General features: G+C 60.5%; 1 protein-coding gene across 1 annotated transcript in view; it reads right to left on the bottom strand.

Annotated features, from left to right (window-relative positions):
• The window catches only part of DGKK (diacylglycerol kinase kappa), a 120,713-nt gene that overhangs the window by 3,625 nt on the left and 98,518 nt on the right, over positions 1-18,570 (bottom strand). Inside the window, exons 19-28 of the mRNA XM_075007515.1 lie at positions 17,412-17,508; positions 16,894-17,001; positions 12,021-12,134; positions 10,788-10,922; positions 10,111-10,277; positions 9,612-9,729; positions 7,062-7,148; positions 5,782-5,901; positions 5,132-5,243; positions 3,468-3,598 (exon numbers count right to left, since the gene is read on the bottom strand). Of these exons, the coding sequence (XP_074863616.1) occupies positions 3,468-3,598; positions 5,132-5,243; positions 5,782-5,901; positions 7,062-7,148; positions 9,612-9,729; positions 10,111-10,277; positions 10,788-10,922; positions 12,021-12,134; positions 16,894-17,001; positions 17,412-17,508 (1,189 nt within the window). The remainder of the gene's footprint in view (positions 1-3,467; positions 3,599-5,131; positions 5,244-5,781; positions 5,902-7,061; positions 7,149-9,611; positions 9,730-10,110; positions 10,278-10,787; positions 10,923-12,020; positions 12,135-16,893; positions 17,002-17,411; positions 17,509-18,570) is intronic.

Raw genomic sequence — 18,570 nt, 5'->3', positions numbered from 1 at the left:
CTGACAATTTTCCTCTTTGCTATGGTTTCAACTAGTTTGCCCGGTACCTATGTTAGACTTACTAGTCTATAATTGCCAGGATCGCTTCTACAGCCCTTTTTAAATATTGGCATTACATGAGCTATCATCCAGCCATCAGGTAGAAAAGCTGATTTAAACTGTGGTTACAAACCACAGTGAACAGTTCGCAATTTCACATCTAAGTTCTTTCAGAACTCTTGGGTGAATTCCAGCTGGGTCCCAGTGACTTGTTACTGTTAAGTTTATCAATCAGTTCCAAAACCTCCTCTAATGACACCTCAGTCTTGGGCAATTCCTCAGATTTGTCATCTACAAAGGATGGCTCAGTCGTGAAGACTGAAGCAAAGAATTCATTGAGCTTCTCTGCAATGACTTTGTCGTCTTTGAGCATCCCTTTTGCATCTCAATTGTTTAGGGGCCCCCCTGGTTGTTTAGTGGGTTTCCTGCTTCTGAAGTACTTACAAAACATTTGGTTATTGCTTTTTGAGTTTTTGGCTAGCTGTTCCAACTCCTTTTGGCTTTTCTTACTGCATTTTTACATTTAATTTGGCAGTGTTTATGCTCCTTTCTATTTTCCTCACTAGGATTTCACTTCCACTTTTTCAAAGATGCCTTTTTATCTCTCACCACTTCTTTTACATGGTTGTTAAGCCACGGTGGCGCTTTGGTGGGTCTTTCTCTGTGTTTTTTTAATTTGGGGTATGCATTTAAGTTTGGCCTCAATTATGGTGTCTCTGAAAAGTTTCCATGCAGCTTGCAGGGATTTTACTTTAGTCACTGTACCTTTTAATTTAATGCACCCTTTAATTTCTGTTTAACTCTCATTTTTGCATAGTTCCCATTTCTGAAATTAAACGCCAATGTTGGACTGCCGAGATGTTCTTCCCACCACAGAAATATTAAGTGTTATGGTCACTATTTCCAAGCGGTGCTGTTACAGTTACCTCTTGGACCAGATCCTGCACCCCACTCAGAACTAAATCAAGAATCGACCCTCCCCTTCTGGGTTCCTGTACCAGCTGCTCCAAGAAGCAGTCATTTAAGGTATTGAGAAATTTTATCTCCACACCTTGTCCTGAGGTGACATGTACCCAGTTCATATGGGGAGAATTGAAATCCCCTATTATTACTGAGTATTTTATTTTGATTGCCTCTCTAATCTCCCTTAGCACTTCAGAGTCACTGTCACTGTCCTGGTCAGGTGGTCTATAATATAACCCTATTGCTATAGCCTATATAGTCTCTATAGCAGGGAATTTCAATCCATAGAGATTCTATGGAACCTTTTGATTCATTTGAGTCTTTTACCTCATTCAATTTTACATTTGCTTCCACATACAGTGCCACTCCACCACCTGCACAACCTGCTCTGTCCTTCCGATATATATTTGTACCCCGGTATGATTGGGCCCATTGATTATCCTCATTCCCCCGGGTTCCTGTGATGTCTATTATATCAGTATTCTCCTCTAATGCAAGGCACTCTAGTTCACCCATCTGGTTATTTAGTCATCTAGCATTTGTGTATAAGCACTTAAAAAACTTGTCACTATTTATTCATCTGTCCTTTCCTGATGTGTTAGATTCTTTTTCGTGAGTGTTTCTTTTCTGATCCAGCCCACAATTTATCTTCTTCCCTCCTCTCCTCCTGACTAAAACTTAGAAAATCTCTATCAATAGACTTTCCTCGAAGAGAAATCTGTGTCCAAGCCACATGCTCGTCTGACCCAAACGGCTTCCCCCCCAGCTCTTAGTTTAAAAACTGCTCTATGGCCTTTTTAATGGTAAGTGCCAGCAGTCTGGCACCACCTTGGCTTAGGCAGAGCCCATCCTTCCTGTACAGGCTCCCCTCTCCCAAAAGTGTCCCCAGTTCCTGATAAATCTACCCCCCTCCTCCACACAGCATCGTCTCAGCCACGCATCGAGACCCTGAAGTTCTGCCAGCCTGCCTGGCCCTGTGCGTGGAGCCGGAAGCACTTCTGAGAACGCCACCGTAGAGGTCCTGGTTTTCAGTCTCCTTCCTAGCAACCTAAATTTGGCCTCCAGGCCGCCTCTCCTACCCTTCCACCTGTCATGGGTACCTCCTTGCCCCTGGCCGCCCAGGCAGGGTGTGCAGGCTTGAGTGCCGACAGCAGCGCATCAGCAATGCAGCTACGTAAGCGCCGGCTTAGAAGCTCCCCTGGCTTTCTTGCCAATGCTCTGCCTGGCTTCAGCCAGATGCCAGTTCCCGTGGAAGCAGCTCTCGCCACAGGCAAACTGCAAGCCCAGCCCAGCCCAGCAAGGAGGCTGCCTTTCCAAGACTGCTGTGGCCGGGGCTGGCTGAGAAGGGGCCCTGTGCCCAGAGGCAGCCTATTGGGGTCCCTCACCCCAGGACCCCGGCCTTCCCTTGGCCAGCGTGGGTCTGACTGGCTGCCCGGAGGGAAGCACAGCCCCAGGGCTGTGGGGGGACCAACAAGATCTCTGAGGCTTTATTCACAGGCAACCCTGGCTGGGGGCAGGGGAGGAGACACCAAACAGACACTCCAAAGGTGGGCCATAGCTCCCGTCTCCATTGGGCAGGCATGTAAAGTGGGCAGGCTGGTGGCGGGAGGGGCACAGCTGATTGGAAACAGAACTGAAAGTTTTCTGTTGGAAAACCCCCTTTTGGCTAAACTCAGTTCAGTTGTGACACAATTGCCCACAAAAGATGTAACATTTCACACTTTTCCAACCAGTCCTGTGTGCCATTCAGGCTAGTCCCGGGGAGGAGCTGGCCCTGGGCGGAGCAGGAGTGGGTTGCAGTAGCTGAGAGGAGTGAGCCCAGGCTGGTGGTGCAGCTGGTCCTGTCCAGCAGGGTGTGAGATGTCTCCAGTGCCTACTTCAGCGCTGGCCACTCTGCTGGGACGAGACCCACCGACACCAGATGGGACAGGGACATCTGCCCCGGGGAGACGTCCCCTGCTCTCCCAGGCTCCTTTCAGGCTGATCTGGGGGGGTCCGGCTCTGGAGCTCAAGCCCCACCCTCACTAGCAAGGCCTGCTCCAGGCAGCGGGAGGTTGTGGCTTGCCCTGTGGAGTCCCTGGCTGGGAGTTACCCCCCGCAGGCTGGTCATGCCATGCGCTGGTACCTGGACCCCTCCTCTAGAGGCAGCACCTGCAGTGAAACGTGCACACGGACGGGACGGGCAGGGCAGGTGCCAGGAGCAGCATGCAATCACGCCCCACTGATTGCACTTGAGCGCCAGCCCGTGAGTGGGTCCTGGGCAAGGCTGACGTACCAGCACGGCCCTGCCCAGGCAGATCTGCGCTGGCTGACAGTCCTGCACGGGGCTCTGCGGGGAGCACGGCTGCACCAGTCGGGCAGAGTTCTGCCCTCCACTGTGCCCGTGCAGCCAGCCGGGCACCAGCAGAGAGCGCCACGCCACCCACCCGCCCGCCCGCCCGCCGGCCAGCAAGTTGCCCCAGTACCTTCAAATCTCGTCTCTCCAGCAGGATCAGCTCTGAGCCCTGGATGTCATGGCGGAAAAAAATGTCTTTGTACTCCCCTAAGCCAAGCGCGTCGAGCCAGGCCGCCACCTCCTCTGCACCCCACTTCTCCACTGGCAAAGGGAGAGCAGAGACCATCAGCTCAGCAGCGCGACGGGGACGGGGCTGCAGCTGCAAGCGGGGCGCAAGCACAGAGCCAGGCAGGGCGAGAGCGCAGGCAGCAGGCGCGGCGCACAGCAGCGTTCTGGCCTAGCAGGGCCCAGCCTGGCTCGGCCCCCACAGACGGAACCTGTCGCCACTCTGGGCAGCAGCGGCCCCGGCAGAACCTGATTTATTTCTGCTCCTCGCTTAGCACAGGGGCACCCCAAGGCGTGACAGCTGCCTGCCCTGTTCCTGCATCAACCAGAGCCAGGATCGGGGTGCAGGTCTGGCCCCAGGGATCACGCACTCCGCCTGGGCGCTCTCTGAGAGCAGCAACTTCACCCGCGACACCTCCACAAAGGGACACCTGCTCTGCCGGCTGGCAGCAGAGGTCACAGTCCCTCCTGTGCAATGCCAGGGAGAGACAACGGGACGGGGCGTGGAGCGGAAGGGGGCTGTGAGAGCCTCCCCTCCAGCCCAGAAAGGGGGGGCTCCCCTCCTGCTTTCCCTACAAAGCCCCAGGAAAGCCTCCCCTCCTCTCTGCAGAGGGCTTAGAAATGTGTGCTGGGGTCTGAGGAGAGCTAGGGCCTGACACACGAACCCTATGATTCACCCACGTGTTTGCTCCAAGGCCCCAGGTGGCAGAGCCCCACCCCCCCAATACCCTCCCCTCTGAGGGGCTGGAAGGCAGAGCCCCCACCACACCCCCATACGCTCCCCTCTGAGGGGCTGGAAGGCAGAACCTCCCTCTACCACCCTTGTACACTCCCCCTCTCCTGGCCCCACATACTCCCTCCTATGGCCAGGTCTGGGGGGGCAGAGCCTGAATGTACCCCCCCGCCCCGAGAGGCCCCAAAGGCAGAGCCTCATGCTGTGTGCTCCCCTCTGACAGCCTGGGAGAGAAGCCCCTTGTCCTGGGCACTCCCCTCTGAGGGGCTGGAAGGCAGAGCCCTCCCCCCTGCCCCGGCTCCACTCCAAGGGGCCGGAAAGGAGAGCCCCCCCTGCTTCCCTCTGAGGGGCTGGAAGGCAGAGCCCCACCCCCCCGGCTCCACTCCAAGGGGCCGGAAAGGAGAGCCCCCCCCTGCTCCCCTCTGTGGGGCTGGAAGGCAGAGCCCCACCTGTGTGTTCCCTGCGGAGAGTCCGGAAGGAGGTCTCCCCCCAAGGCCCCAGAGCTCCAGTGTTCCCACACAAAACACAGCCACATGGGTCCAACCAGCAGTGCCTCCAGCCCCGTCCCCCGGCAGCGGCCAGCGCCCAGAGAGACAGACCAGTGCAGGGAACCCTCCGGGATCCCTCCCGTCACACCGCCCAGCCTCCAGCCAAGAGGCCAGCGTCACTTGCAGCTTGTTTCAAGAGCCCCACAGCCTGGGGTCCGGGCCCCTTGACAGAGCTGGTGGAGGTACTTGGGCTGCAGTGCTGTGCCTGGCTGGCAGCCTGGCCAGCCCAGGACATGCCCTCGGCAGAGCTGCTCTGCCTGCTTGGCTCTGAGCTCCAGGGAGGTTTACCTGGAGCTGTGCTGCTGGATTTCGGCTTCTGATACTTCTCCTTGTCCTTCTTGGGCTTGGGAATGTTGAGCCGGAGCTTCAGGCTGCCCTTGCTGCAGCTGCCGGAGCTCTCCTGGGGCCCGAGGAGGCAGAGAGGGGCAGGGGTGAGGTTCGTGCCTTCCGTGGCCCCGGGGGGGAGGAGGAGGAGGTCACTGGCAGATCACGCAGTCCCTCGGGAGACTCTGGCACCTCCCAGCTCATGTGCAGTGGGTGCTCAGGCGGTGGTGCTGAGCCCCTGCCAAAGCACTGGGCTCAGGATGGATGCATGCAAAGGCTGGGGAGGGGTGGGCCAAGCAGAGCCCAGCAGCCAGCCCCTTAACAGGGACACCCAATGAGAACTCAGCTGCCCCACTCCACTCACTAGGCCTGGCTGCCCCATTGCCTCTCCCTCCGCAGCTGGGGGGCGACGAGCTGACCCACCTGCCCCCAGCGGCCCTGTGAACTGTGCGCTCGTGCAGCTGCTCAGGAGAGCCCAACGTCGCCCAGCTGACAGCAGCGCCCCCTCCACTGGGCTCCTTTCTCCTGGTGCTCCACAGGACACGCGCCTTGGTGCCCAAAACCTATTCTGCACATGCCGGAAAGGGCCCAGGGGAAGCCAGCCCTGCACCCACCTCCTCGGCAGAGTTGATGATGGGCGCCAGCCAGTGGATGTTGGGCAGCTTCTGGAGCTCCTGGCTGAGGGTGCTCAGGGCTCGCTGCAGCCCCTCCTCTAGCTGCGGGGAGTCCAGCTGCTGCAGGGGTGGGGAGAGAGCCGTGAGTGCCCATGCAGAGCTCAGCCTGCCACCACGTGCCGGGGGTACCGCTGGCCACGAGGGGCAGGGCGGGCACCCTGAGCACCACCTGCTTGGGCCTGCAGCTCTGCTAGCCACCCAGGAAAGAGGTGGGGCAGGACAAGGGGATTTAGACACTCTGCAGCCCTAAAGGGAGCCGGGAGGTACCCGGAGTGTGACTGCCATGGGGCTGCCCAGTGCCAGCGGCGTGGGGCTGGTGCTAGCTGTCTCCAGAGCCTCAAAGGGCCCTTCTGTGGCAGCCTGGTTATGCAGGGCAGGGCGCTCAGCTCAGAGACAAGCGCCCCTGCTGGGAGCAGGCGGCCTGGAGGAGAAGGGTTGAGCAGTTCATTGCCACTTTGCACCCTGGGGTTTGCTTGTAGGGTACCAGCATGGGGGCGGGAAAGGGCTGGGATCGCTGTGCAGCTTCTGGGAGTCTCCCCCATGCAAACCGCTTGTCCCCCCCAGCCCCAGCCCCAGCCAGCCAGAGCTGCAGAACCTGGCTCCGACTGCAGCTGGTTGCTGTGCTGCAGAGCAGGGAGAGCCACGTCCTGGCCGCAGGTGACACGCAGCACAGCCTGGTTCCTGGGGGCAGCAGCCCCCCAGCCTTGGCCACGGAGAGCGGCACAGCGCTTGTGCTGCTCTAGCCTGCTCAGCCGGTGGGATGCTGGCGCACGGACCAGAGCAACGGCCTCCTTCACTCTCCCATCACCACGAGGCTGCTCCGCACGCAGCCCCCAGGCACCCCCAGCCCTACAGTGGCTGACGGTCGCCCAGCTTGCTCCTGGCACACCAGGGAGAGGTGCAGGGCTGCAGAGACCGCTGCCCACTGTGCCAAAGCCCGAGTCGCCCTTGGCAACGTCCGATTCCGTCCCTACGGCCATTACCAAGGGAAACCTGCCAGCCACAGGCCCAGCACGACGCCGCCAGCGAGGGCTGCCGGAGGCTGTGTCCAGGCTGAACCGTGAGCGCGCTTAGCCCCGGGTGGCTTGGGCCTGGCTGTCCCGGGGCCCCGTTCTGCTGCTGATCACAGCGGGGAAGCCAGATGAGGATTGAGGATCGCGCCGTGATGGTCACGTGCTCGCTGCACCCCGGGGCAGAGCTCCCCCCCGCCAGGCACTCACCAGCTTCCCTTCCAGAAACGCTCTCGTCTCGGTGTAAAGGGCTTTGACGCTAACGGACACGTCCACTGCCGCGTTCCTGCTGAGAAACTGAGAGGAGAGGAGCAACGGGAGTTAGCAAAGCACCTGCGACGGGGCCTGGCGGGGCTGGCACGCGGCCCCTTTCTGGGCGTCCGAGATGCTTTTGGGCAGGAGGCAAAAACTGCCCCAGGGCCTGACCATTCAGAAGGGACCAGGGCTCCTGGCCGCCCTTGTTACCGCAGCCCCAGGCCCTGCAGATGGTCACTGGAGCACCATGCGGCCCTTTGGGCGGGTCTGGGTCCTGGCTGGGGGCTGGGGAGGTGCTGAGAGCTGGCTGCCCAGCCCCACCATTCCACCCCAGCCCCCTGCTGGGAGCGTGGAGCCCTCCTTCCCCACCTTGCTATGGGGCCTGGCAAGCCCCTTGCCCCCGCACTTAGGCATGCTGATTCTGCAGTCTGGCTGCACGGGGTCACGGTCCGTTCCCCTGCCCCAGCGCCCTTGGCGGAGCAGGACAAAGCCCTGAAGCAGTGCCAGGCAGCAGCAGGAAAGCACAGACTGCCGCCCCCTCGCACCCTATTGGCTGAGGCCCAAGTTCTCCTCACTTCAGGCTGGACGTCTACAGCTCCCTTGCCTCAGCCCGGACAAGCCTGAGGTGCCAGCTGGCTTCCCACACAGCGGCCTCCCTCCTGGCCCGCGGTACGCTTCCCACCCGGGCTGGGCTCTGGCCCAGCATTTCAAGCGTCTGGGGCTGGGCCCACGTCCTCTTCAGGGCTTGGACCTACACGGTCCCGAGGGACAAAGAAACGGCACCTGGCCAGAGCAAGGCAGGGCCACATTCTGCCTGACTCCGGTTCACACCCACGCTGTCCAGGCTGAGCGCCACGCCAGGATCCAGGGGGACATGTTCAGACCAGAGGGACGCTGTACGTCGGATGGCGAGGGAATTAGGCCCTGGAATGACTCGCCCATCTGTCATGAATGAGCGCAGGCAAAGGGGTTCATCTTCCGGATGTAACTTGATCCCAGGGGAGCCCATGGGAACGAAGTCACTTTTTTCCAGCTGAGAACAATTGCAGCTTTTGGGGCATTCTTTTCTGCCACCAGCAAAGAGGAAAACCGGGGTGGGGAGAAGAGGTCTCCCAGGAATTGACAAATATACTGACGGCCACAAAATCAGCCCCCGAGGTGTAAGCAGAAGGGAGATGTTTAGCTGGACGCGATCAGGTTATGGGTATTTTGAATTTTGGTTGGACTGGCTGCTCTGTTTTTCTCTTTTGTGTTGTTGTTAGACTTGATGTTTTACCCCTGGCCCTGCCACTCGTGCATCTGACGAAGCAGGTCTTCGCCCGCGAAAGCTGATGCTCCAAAATATCTGTTAGTCTATAACGTGCCACAGGACTTCTTGTTGTTCTCCAAAGTACAGACTAACACGGCTCCCTCTCTGATACTTTTTTCCCCTGTAACTTTTAAGCTGCATCCCAGGGAAAGTTTTCTCTGTGTGCAACCCATGATTTATTTTCTCTTGTTTGGTGAATAAATCGCTTTTTATAAGCCAGCAATCTGACACCCGTGCCCGAGAAGGGTCTGTGTACCTGCCTTCGGCTACACAGCTATCAAGTTACAGCTTGCTGTTCTCCAGCCCTCTGTGGAGGGGAGAATGGGGCTGGAGTCTTCCCCACAGGGGGCATCCCCCAGGGCGCCTGCCTGGGTTAAAGGGGTCTCCAAGGACTGGGGTGGTGGCAGTTCTACCGTCCAGGGGACCTGTGACCTTGGAAAGTTTTCGAGCGAAGCCTGTGTCTAGGCAAGGTGTTTTAAGTTTCTGTGGGGCCCCATTTGCTGCACTGAGAGTGCCAGAGTGGGGAAGGTGCCCTGACACCATCACTAGCTCCTTTTAAATCCGGACTGGCGGGTTCCTGACTGACTGACTTGCTCCAGTTCCACAGGGATTAGCTTGGGACAGTCCAGGGCCTGAGCTCTGCCGGTGGTCAGCCTGGCTGCTGGGGTGAACGGAGCCTCCCAGCAGCATGCTCTGCAGAGCTCATCCATCGCCCAGGCGGGCAGCAGCACGTTTGGCAGGGCCGGCACTGAAGCGGATGGATTTCAGGCGGGATGCACGGCCAGGCACTGCCTGCTGCATTTGTATTCTGCCTGTATCTCACTCCCTGGCTGGCCGGTGCTATTTATAGCTGGCTTCTCTCCTTGTTCTAGTCACTTACTGGCTCGTGCTCTAATAGCCATTTAACCTTTGGCTCCCTGCTTCTTCAGCCTCCTGTCTCTCTCCACTGCACTCCTGGCTGCCAGCTCTTCTTCCAGTCCCCCCGCGTGTGTAACCGGCCCCAGGCAGACTCGAACCACGACCCCTGCAGCTTGAGCTAAGGGCCAGCTGGCTCACAGCCTAGGCTGCCGAGGGCACTCATTTGTCCTCTGTGACGTGGTCTAGGTACCACTCCACAGGCCAGCGAACCCCACCTAGGTGTGTGGGTTCCACATACCCAACCCCAGAGGCAACACTGGCCCGGCTGGGCCCCTCACCTCAGGCCCACTGCTGCTCTTGTTGGGAAGGACCTCGTTGAGGGCGAGGGAGCAAGCGTTCACGGCGTGGGCCAGTTCCTGCTCCATGGCTTTGTGGGTCTTGGCTGCCTCCCGGATCCTACAGGGAAACACAGGACAGGAGCTGCTGGGCGCTCACGGCCTCCCCAGGCTCCTCCCCTTGGGAAGCAGGAGTCCAGCCCAGGAGCCACGTGCAGGGAGGGAATCCCAGCTGCCCCACGGGGCCGACCCTGCAGAGCCGCTCTACCCTGAGCCCCGGACTGACGGTTCCTTCTCCGGGGTGGGGGTTGGATCCAGGCTGGGAGAGCAGAGCCCCCAGGCAGCACCAGTCCCAGCTCCTGAGACCATCTGCACCCCCAAGGGCCCCTTGTCTCCACACCACTGCACAGCTCCTTCACCCCCGGACGGGCGCGGCTGAGCAACGCGAGGCATTTCCCTGAGCCCCAGCCAGGCCTGGGTGGGCCTGCCCCCCGCTGCTCACCTGGTGATGAGGGCGTCCGCGGCGTGAGCCAGCTGCTGCATCTGGCTGTACTCCTCGTCGGTCAGGTACTCCATGGACTGCTGGGAGCTGAGGCGGGGCCGCACTGGGGCTCGATAGCCCTCGCCTTTCTGCTTGTCCTCCCATGACTTCAGGGTGCTTTCAAAGGCCTGACGAGAGACAGGGCGACCCAGCTGCTACCATGGGGCAGGACTGCCTGACCCTGCGCTGCCTCCATGGGCATTCAGCGCAGGGCCGAGGGGCCTATGCCGTGCGCGGCTCCCGGTCACGCCACACGGACAGGCCAGGGCATCGTTTGGCTCTGGGCAGCAGCTTCGGGAGCGGACTGCGGCAGCTGCCATGTAACCTGCAGGAACTGCAAATCCTGCTACGCACCAGTCACCGCGCCCACCGCTGAAACGCCACCAGCCCTGGGTGCAGCGGGGCAGGCGTGTGCGGTGTGCCTGCTCTGGAACCCCATTACTCACCCTTCAGGGGATCTCGCACCAGCCCAGCCACTGCCAGCAACGCGCCCTGCTGGTACCGCCTGGGCTCACGCCGGCTCAGAGGGGCGGGCTCGCCTGACTCAGCAGCCAGCCCTGGACTGGCCCAGCCCCGCAGAGCTCCCGGGAGCTGACGCGCTCCCAGCCCTGCTGTCGTGGGCAGCCAGCGGGTCTCACCCGATCTCTAGTTAGCATCTGGGCTCGGTTCTTGTGCTGGATTTTGATGATCCCCGGAGGCTGGATCCAGGCTTCTCCATCCACCTGCACCGGGACACCCTCGTCTCCCCGGATCGTGACCTTCACCATCCGACACTGCCAGGCAAGCACAGGAGAGGAGGCTGCACCAGACAGTGCACACGGCCCCGCCCAGGGCTTCACGGAGCCAAGTGACAGGGGCTCTGCGCTGTCGGAGATGCCATGGCACTTGAGCAGAGCCACCTCTCCGGCCAGCTGTCACGCTGCCCCCCGGCACAGCCACCTCTCCTGGTCCAGCAGCTAGGCTCTGCTGGGGCACACACGTCCAGGCCGGGGACCCGGCGGGGAGGCGATTCCTAGCTGGGGTCAATGGCCGCAGATCATGTGGCCAGAGGGGCTCAGGCCAACCACGGCAGTGAAAGCCCTCCCAAGCCCTGGCAGGGCCTGACTGCCCATCTGCGCCGTGGGCACGCTGTGAGTGTCTGTCCCTCTGCCCCAGCTGGGACCCCCGCTAGCAGCTGTGGAGCCATCCTGTGGGCAGATCCTGCCCGTGACCCACCCGGACGTGCTGCTCGCAGGGCACCCGTGCTGGCCTGCCCAATGCCGCGCGGGCACAAGGCTGCAGACGGCGCAGAGGGGACGCCCCTTGCTGGCAGGGGCTCAGCAGACCCCTGGGGCATGAGTGCAGGGCAATGCCAACCCTCCCCACGCTCGGCGAGCCCTTGGCTCAAGCCCTTCACCCCGGGGCTGCTTGGGGCCAGGGGAGCAGGACAGGATGCAAAGGGCCGTTTGCCTCCAGCTCCCAAGCCTGACACATGGGGTCACAGGTGCGGGGCTGGGCCAGCCTGGAGTGGTGCTGTGAGCCCATAACCAGGTGGTGATGGCCAGTGTGTGGAGAGGAGTGAGTGCAGGGAGGGCTGGCTTCCCACCCCACCCCACCACAGGAGGCTCGGGGCAGATCATTCTGCAGATCCCTAATGGCTCTGTGAGGCCCTGCTCAGACCCCCAAAAATGAGCCCCCCGCCCCTGCCATGCCAGCTGCACAGGCCAGGAGCTTGGCTCCCCCATCTACCGCCTGCTGCCTCTCCTGCCCAAGGGGCTCTGTTCCCCACCTCCACTGGGCCCCACAGGAGGGAGGGACGCAGCAGCGGGGGATCAGCCGCAGCTCCTGGGGACAGCCGAGGGTTAGCGGACACCCTGGGGGCGCTGCTTTACCTGCGCAATGCGATGATGCTGCAGGTTGATGACTCGTGACACGGCCATCTGGATACTGCCGAAAACGGCCACCACCTCCAGCTTCTTATCGTCAAAGGAGGGCGCCCCGAAGTTCTGCAGGAGGAGCACAGCCTTGTCACAGCCACTGCCCCGCAGCCCTGGGGCTTGCTGGAGCCACGCGTCGGCATGTGCGCCCGGGGCTCGGTCTGTCTGTCTGTCTATGGACCGGTGTGTCTGCCCCTGCGCCTGGGGCTCAGCCTGGGTGCAGCTCTGTCTGTCTGTCTGTCTGTCTATAGACCGGTGTGTCTGCCCCTGCGCCTGGGGCTCAGCCTGGGTACAGCTCTGTCTGTCTGTCTGTCTGTCTGTCTGTAGACCGGTGTCTCTGCCCCTGCGCCTGGGGCTCAGCCTGGGTACAGCTCTGTCTGTCTGTCTGTCTATGGACCGGTGTGTCTGCCCCTGCGCCTGGGGCTCAGCCTGGGTACAGCTCTGTCTGTCTGTCTGTCTGTCTGTCTGTAGACCGGTGTCTCTGCCCCTGCGCCTGGGGCTCAGCCTGGGTACAGCTCTGTCTGTCTGTCTGTCTATGGACCGGTGTGTCTGCCCCTGCGCCCGGGGCTCGGTCTGTCTGTCTGTCTATGGACCGGTGTCTCTGCCCCTGCGCCTGCGGCTCAGCCTGGGTACAGCTCTGTCTGTCTGTCTGTCTGTCTATAGACCGGTGTGTCTGCCCCTGCGCCTGGGGCTCAGCCTGGGTACAGCTCTGTCTGTCTGTCTGTCTGTCTATAGACCGGTGTCTCTGCCCCTGCGCCTGGGACTCAGCCTGGGTACAGCTCTGTCTGTCTGTCTGTCTGTCTATGGACCGGTGTGTCTGCCCCTGCGCCTGGGGCTCAGCCTGGGTACAGCTCTGTCTGTCTGTCTGTCTGTCTATAGACCGGTGTCTCTGCCCCTGCGCCTGGGGCTCAGCCTGGGTACAGCTCTGTCTGTCTGTCTGTCTGTCTCTATAGACCGGTGTCTCTGCCCCTGCGCCTGGGACTCAGCCTGGGTACAGCTCTGTCTGTCTGTCTATAGAGGGGTGTCTCTGCCCCTGCGCCTGGGGCTCAGCCTGGGTACAGCTCTGTCTGTCTGTCTGTCTATGGACCAGTGTGTCTGCCCCTGCGCCTGGGGCTCAGCCTGGGTACAGCTCTGTCTGTCTGTCTGTCTGTCTGTCTGTCTGTCTATAGACCGGTGTGTCTGCCCCTGCGCCTGGGGCTCAGCCTGGGTACAGCTCTGTCTGTCTGTCTGTCTGTCTATAGAGGGGTGTCTCTGCCCCTGCGCCTGGGGCTCAGCCTGGGTACAGCTCTGTCTGTCTGTCTGTCTGTCTATAGACCGGTGTGTCTGCCCCTGCGCCTGGGGCTCAGCCTGGGTACAGCTCTGTCTGTCTGTCTGTCTGTCTATAGAGGGGTGTCTCTGCCCCTGCGCCTGGGGCTCAGCCTGGGTACAGCTCTGTCTGTCTGTCTGTCTATGGACCGGTGTGTCTGCCCCTGCGCCTGAGGCTCAGCCTGGGTGCAGCTCTGTCTGTCTGTCTGTCTGTCTATGGACTGGTGTGTCTGCCCCTGCGCCTGGGGCTCAGCCTGGGTGCAGCTCTGTCTGTCTGTCTGTCTATAGACCGGTGTGTCTGCCCCTGCGCCTGGGGCTCAGCCTGGGTACAGCTCTGTCTGTCTGTGTGTCTGTCTATAGACCGGTGTCTCTGCCCCTGCGCCTGGGGCTCAGCCTGGGTACAGCTCTGTCTGTCTGTCTGTCTGTCTATAGACCGGTGTCTCTGCCCCTGAGCCTGGGGCTCAGCCTGGGTACAGCTCTGTCTGTCTGTCTGTCTGTCTATAGACCGGTGTGTCTGCCCCTGAGCCTGGGGCTCAGCCTGGGTACAGCTCTGTCTGTCTGTCTGTCTGTCTATAGACCGGTGTCTCTGCCCCTGAGCCTGGGGCTCAGCCTGGGTGCAGCTCTGTCTGTCTGTCTGTCTGTCTATAGACCGGTGTGTCTGCCCCTGCGCCTGGGGCTCAGCCTGGGTGCAGCTCTGTCTGTCTGTCTGTCTGTCTATAGACCGGTGTCTCTGCCCCTGCGCCTGGGGCTCAGCCTGGGTGCAGCTCTGTCTGTCTGTCTGTCTGTCTATAGACCGGTGTCTCTGCCCCTGCGCCTGGGGCTCAGCCTGGGTACAGCTCTGTCTGTATCTGTCTATATGTCCATGTGGCTGCCCATGTGCACGGGAGGTCTCTGTGTCTGTCTGTCTCTAGTTGTGTGTGTCTCTGGGTCTGTCTGAAATGGAGCCTAACATGGGTAGAGACAGACCCAGAGACCCCTGGATGGACTGACACACACGGCAGTGTACAGACAGACCCAGAGACCCACAGACGGACTGACACACACGGCAGTGTACAAACAGACCCAGAGACCCATGGATGGACAGACACACACGGCAGTGTACAGACAGACCCAGAGACCCCCTGGATGGACAGACACACACGGCAGTGTACAGACAGACCCAGAGACCCCCTGGACGGACAGACACACACGGGATTGTACAGACAGACCCAGAGACCCCTGGACGGACAGACACACACGGCAGTGTACAGACAGACCCAGAGACCCACAGATGGACAGACAAACATGGCAGTGTACAGACAGACCCAGATACCCACACACAGACAGACACACACAGCAGTGTACAGACAGACCCAGAGACCCATTGTGATGGGGTTCGGGGTCCCCCTGCACTGCACCCCGTCTGCTGGCAGGAGTGACTCTCACTCAGCAGGTACAACAGGAGGTTTATTAGACAACAGATGCCCAGTTTCTCACAGAAGCGACAGTACAGCAGTCAGAGACAGTCCTTCCAACCCGTCCTGGGGAGAAGGCCCCGAGGGGTGCCCCTCTGGGGTGTAGCTTCCCCCTCCTCAGGCTGGCTGCCTTCCAGCTCTCCCTTTTCCTAGCCTCTAACTGCCACCCCCGATTCAAAAACCAGCTCAGCTCCTCCCTCCTCTTTGTTCAGGCAGAGGTGTTACCTGCCAGTTGTAGCCCCAGGGTCATCCTTGCCTCTCACATCCAGCCTGACTCATACATGCACTCCCCCCACTCCATCACACCCATGGACGGACAGACACACACGACAGTGTACAGACAGACCCAGAGACCCCTGGATGGACAGACACACAACCGTGTACAGACAGACCCAGAGACCCCTGGATGGACAGACACACGGCAGTGTACAGACAGACCCAGAGACCCCTGGATGGATAGACACACACGGCAGTGTACAGACAGACCCAGAGACCCCTGGATGGACAGACACACATGGCAGTGTACAGACAGACCCAGAGACCCATTGTGATGGGGTTCAGGGGTCCCCCTGCACTGCACCCCGTCCGCTGGCAGGAGAGACTCTCACTCAGCAGGTACAACAGGAGGTTTATTAGACAACAGATGCCCAGTTTCTCACAGAAGCGACAGTACGACAGTCAGAGACAGTCCTTCCAACCCGTCCTGGGGAGAAGGCCCCGAGGGGTGCCCCTCTGGGGTGTAGCTTTCCCCCTCCTCAGGCTGGCTGCCTTCCAGCTCTCCCTTTTCCTAGCCTCTAACTGCTGCCCACCGATTCAAAAACCCAGCTCGGCTCCTCCCTCCTCTTTGTTCAGGGCAGAGGTGTTACCTGCCAGCTGTAGCCCCAGGGTCATCCTTGCCTCTCACATCCAGCCTGACTCATACATGCACTCCCCCCACTCCATCACACCCATGGACGGACAGACACACACGACAGTGTACAGACAGACCCAGAGACCCCTGGATGGACAGACACACATGGCAGTGTACAGACAGACCCAGAGACCCCCTGGATGGACAGACACACACGGCAGTGTACAGACAGACCCAGAGACCCCCTGGATGGACAGACACACACGACCGTGTACAGACAGACCCAGAGACCCCTGGATGGACAGACACACACGGCAGTGTACAGACAGACCCAGAGACCCCCTGGATGGACAGACACACACGACCGTGTACAGACAGACCCAGAGACTCATGGAAGGACAGACACACACGGCAGTGTACAGACAGACCCAGAGACCCCTGGATGGACAGACACGGCAGTGTACAGACAGACCCAGAGACCCATGGATGGACAGACACACGGCAGTGTACAGACAGACCCAGAGACCCCCTGGATGGACAGACACACGGCTGTCGGATAGACTGGACAGAACTGCAGGGCAATGGTGGTGATGCCAGGCTGGGAGGCGGATCGGTTGCTGAACCCCGAAGGTGGGCAGTGGAGGGAGGCAGGACAGGCCTGTCTGGCAGGGACCCCAGAGGCAGCTGCTACTGCCCTGCACTGCTCACGCAGCCCAGCCCCTGGCCTGCAGACACGCCCGCTGCTCCCTAGGATATGACCTCCTCCAAAGGGCCTTGCAACCTCAGGCTTTTGGCCACGAAGGACCCTCGCAGGTCTGGGCTGTGCCCTGCATGCGGCACAGTGAGCTCAGAGTGTGCACATGGCAGCACAGTGTGCACATGCCGCCCTTCCTGCGGCGGCACAGAGGGGGCTGCGCACCCCTAAGGCCGGCTGAGGAGTCGGTAGCAGAGTCAGGCCTTGTGCAAACCTCCTGCCTCCAGCCCTCGCTGCTCTCACTGCTAGACCGCGCTGCCGCCCCCCGAATCCAGCCACGAACCTGCCGCTGGCCAGAGCAGCGCCTCAGCCCCATGGAAGCTGGGCTGACCTGACGGGCGGCTGGCGGCCAGACCAAGCGGCCGCTGGGCAATTTCTCTATCCCTAGCTGGGTAGCTGGGTTAGCCCCACAGAGGCGTTTCGCCTGCGTTTCTGGCACCCACCCCTGCCCCGGCTGGCACTCACGTTATCCTCCTTCGTTCCCCCCCAGAAGTTGATGCCACCCGCGTAGCTGGGGATGTTGAGCACGGCGATGCCCTGCAGACTGGGCAGGGAGATGGTCACACCGTCACACTGAAAGAGAAGCAAGGCCCATCTTCAGGCTGTGCCCAGCACTGTGCACCCCAGAACACACCCCGCACCGAGGCAGCTGGTGAATCCCTGACTGTCCCACCAAGGCCTGCTCAGCGCAGGACGCAGAAAGGGACCCGGGTGGCAAAGGGTGAGGTGTCTGTCAACACAAAGCAGGAGAAGCCACCAGCACAGCGGTCGGAGGCCTGAGCAATGGGCGCTGCCACTGCCAGGCTGCCTCGCTTCTGGCTCTGGCCCCCACTCCCACAGCCTCAGCACCCCAGCCCCCATGCCCAGCAGAGACCAGGGCCCTATCTGCAGTCTGCACGTGGTCGCGTAGCTCAGCCCACCTGCTCCGGCACTCCCCAGGAGATCTCTGGCCCCCCGGCCAGGCCAGCACCTTCGCCACTTACCTCTAGCTGGACTCGCTGCTCCAGGTTCTTGTAGGTCCTCTGCAAAAGCTCCTTGGTCCCCAGCACTCCATACCACATCATGTTCTTGGTTCGACTGCTGCAGTGGGACAAGGGAGGGGAAAGGCACAGCAGGTGCTTTAAAGCCAGCCCGGGTGCCGGGCACCTGTCCATGACAGACAGACGCTCCTGCTCAGCCAGAAGTCCTGGGCCGGCTGTGGGAGTCACTGGGTCCCTGGCCTGTGTTACACAGGGCCTGAAACATAGAGATCTGAACTAAACCAGCCCCCAAAGGACTCCCAGCCCAGGTCACCACGGGCGCAGTGGCCCCAGCCTCCCTTCAGGTGCACAGACAATGACTTCTCAACGTGCAACGGAGACAATGGGAAAAGAGGAGTTCGTTGGCCAGGGAGACGTTGCTGGAGCCAGCTCGACAGTCTAGTCCTTGTGCTTTATACGGCAAGGGGGCGGTAACCCGCTACTGGCCAAGTACGGAGCCAATTGCCCACGGGGGAAGCTGCTTTCTCCCCACCTCCCTGCCCGCCTCTGCTCCGTGCCTGGGGGTTGTCCTGACCCAGGAAGGTTTTAGCTCTTGGTGTACAATCCCGTCCCCTGTAGCCGTCGTGTTCTCATGCGCCACTGCAGCATCTGAGCCCTTCACTGAAAGCTGCTATGTGTTAGCTGGGGCAGCCTGTCCCACATGCCCACTGCGTCTTACGTACAAATGTTTCCTTTACCAGTTTTCAATGCGATGCCTTTCAGTGTCACTGACCAGCTCCTTGCACAGCAGAAAAGGTCCCCAGGGAGGGACGACCACTCAGTGTGTCACAGAGCTGTGGCAAGTCCCCTCGCCAAACAAAATCGTTCCACGCTTTTGAGTCTCCCTTCGCAGGCAACGCTTGACAAGGAGCTTTACGGGGGGACAGTGTTGCCTAGTGGCTAGGGAACTAGACTGGGGCTCAGAAGACCTGCACTCTGTTCCTGACACTGGTCTGTTTGGCGCCCTTGGGAAAGGTGCTTTCGCTACTCAGTGCCTCAGTTTCCCCATGTTTAGAGTGGAGCTCAAGAGCTCTCCCGATGAAAAGCATGGCCTGTCTGACGCTTCGGCCACCCCCGATCCCTTCTTCCCCTGCCGATTTCTGCCACGGGGCTGCATCACCAT

The sequence above is a fragment of the Carettochelys insculpta genome, chromosome 13 (assembly GCF_033958435.1).
Source record: "Carettochelys insculpta isolate YL-2023 chromosome 13, ASM3395843v1, whole genome shotgun sequence".
NCBI classification, from domain to species: Eukaryota; Metazoa; Chordata; order Testudines; family Carettochelyidae; genus Carettochelys; species Carettochelys insculpta.
Note: the sequence above shows the minus strand (reverse complement) of the source record. Positions and strands in the feature narration are given on the sequence as shown.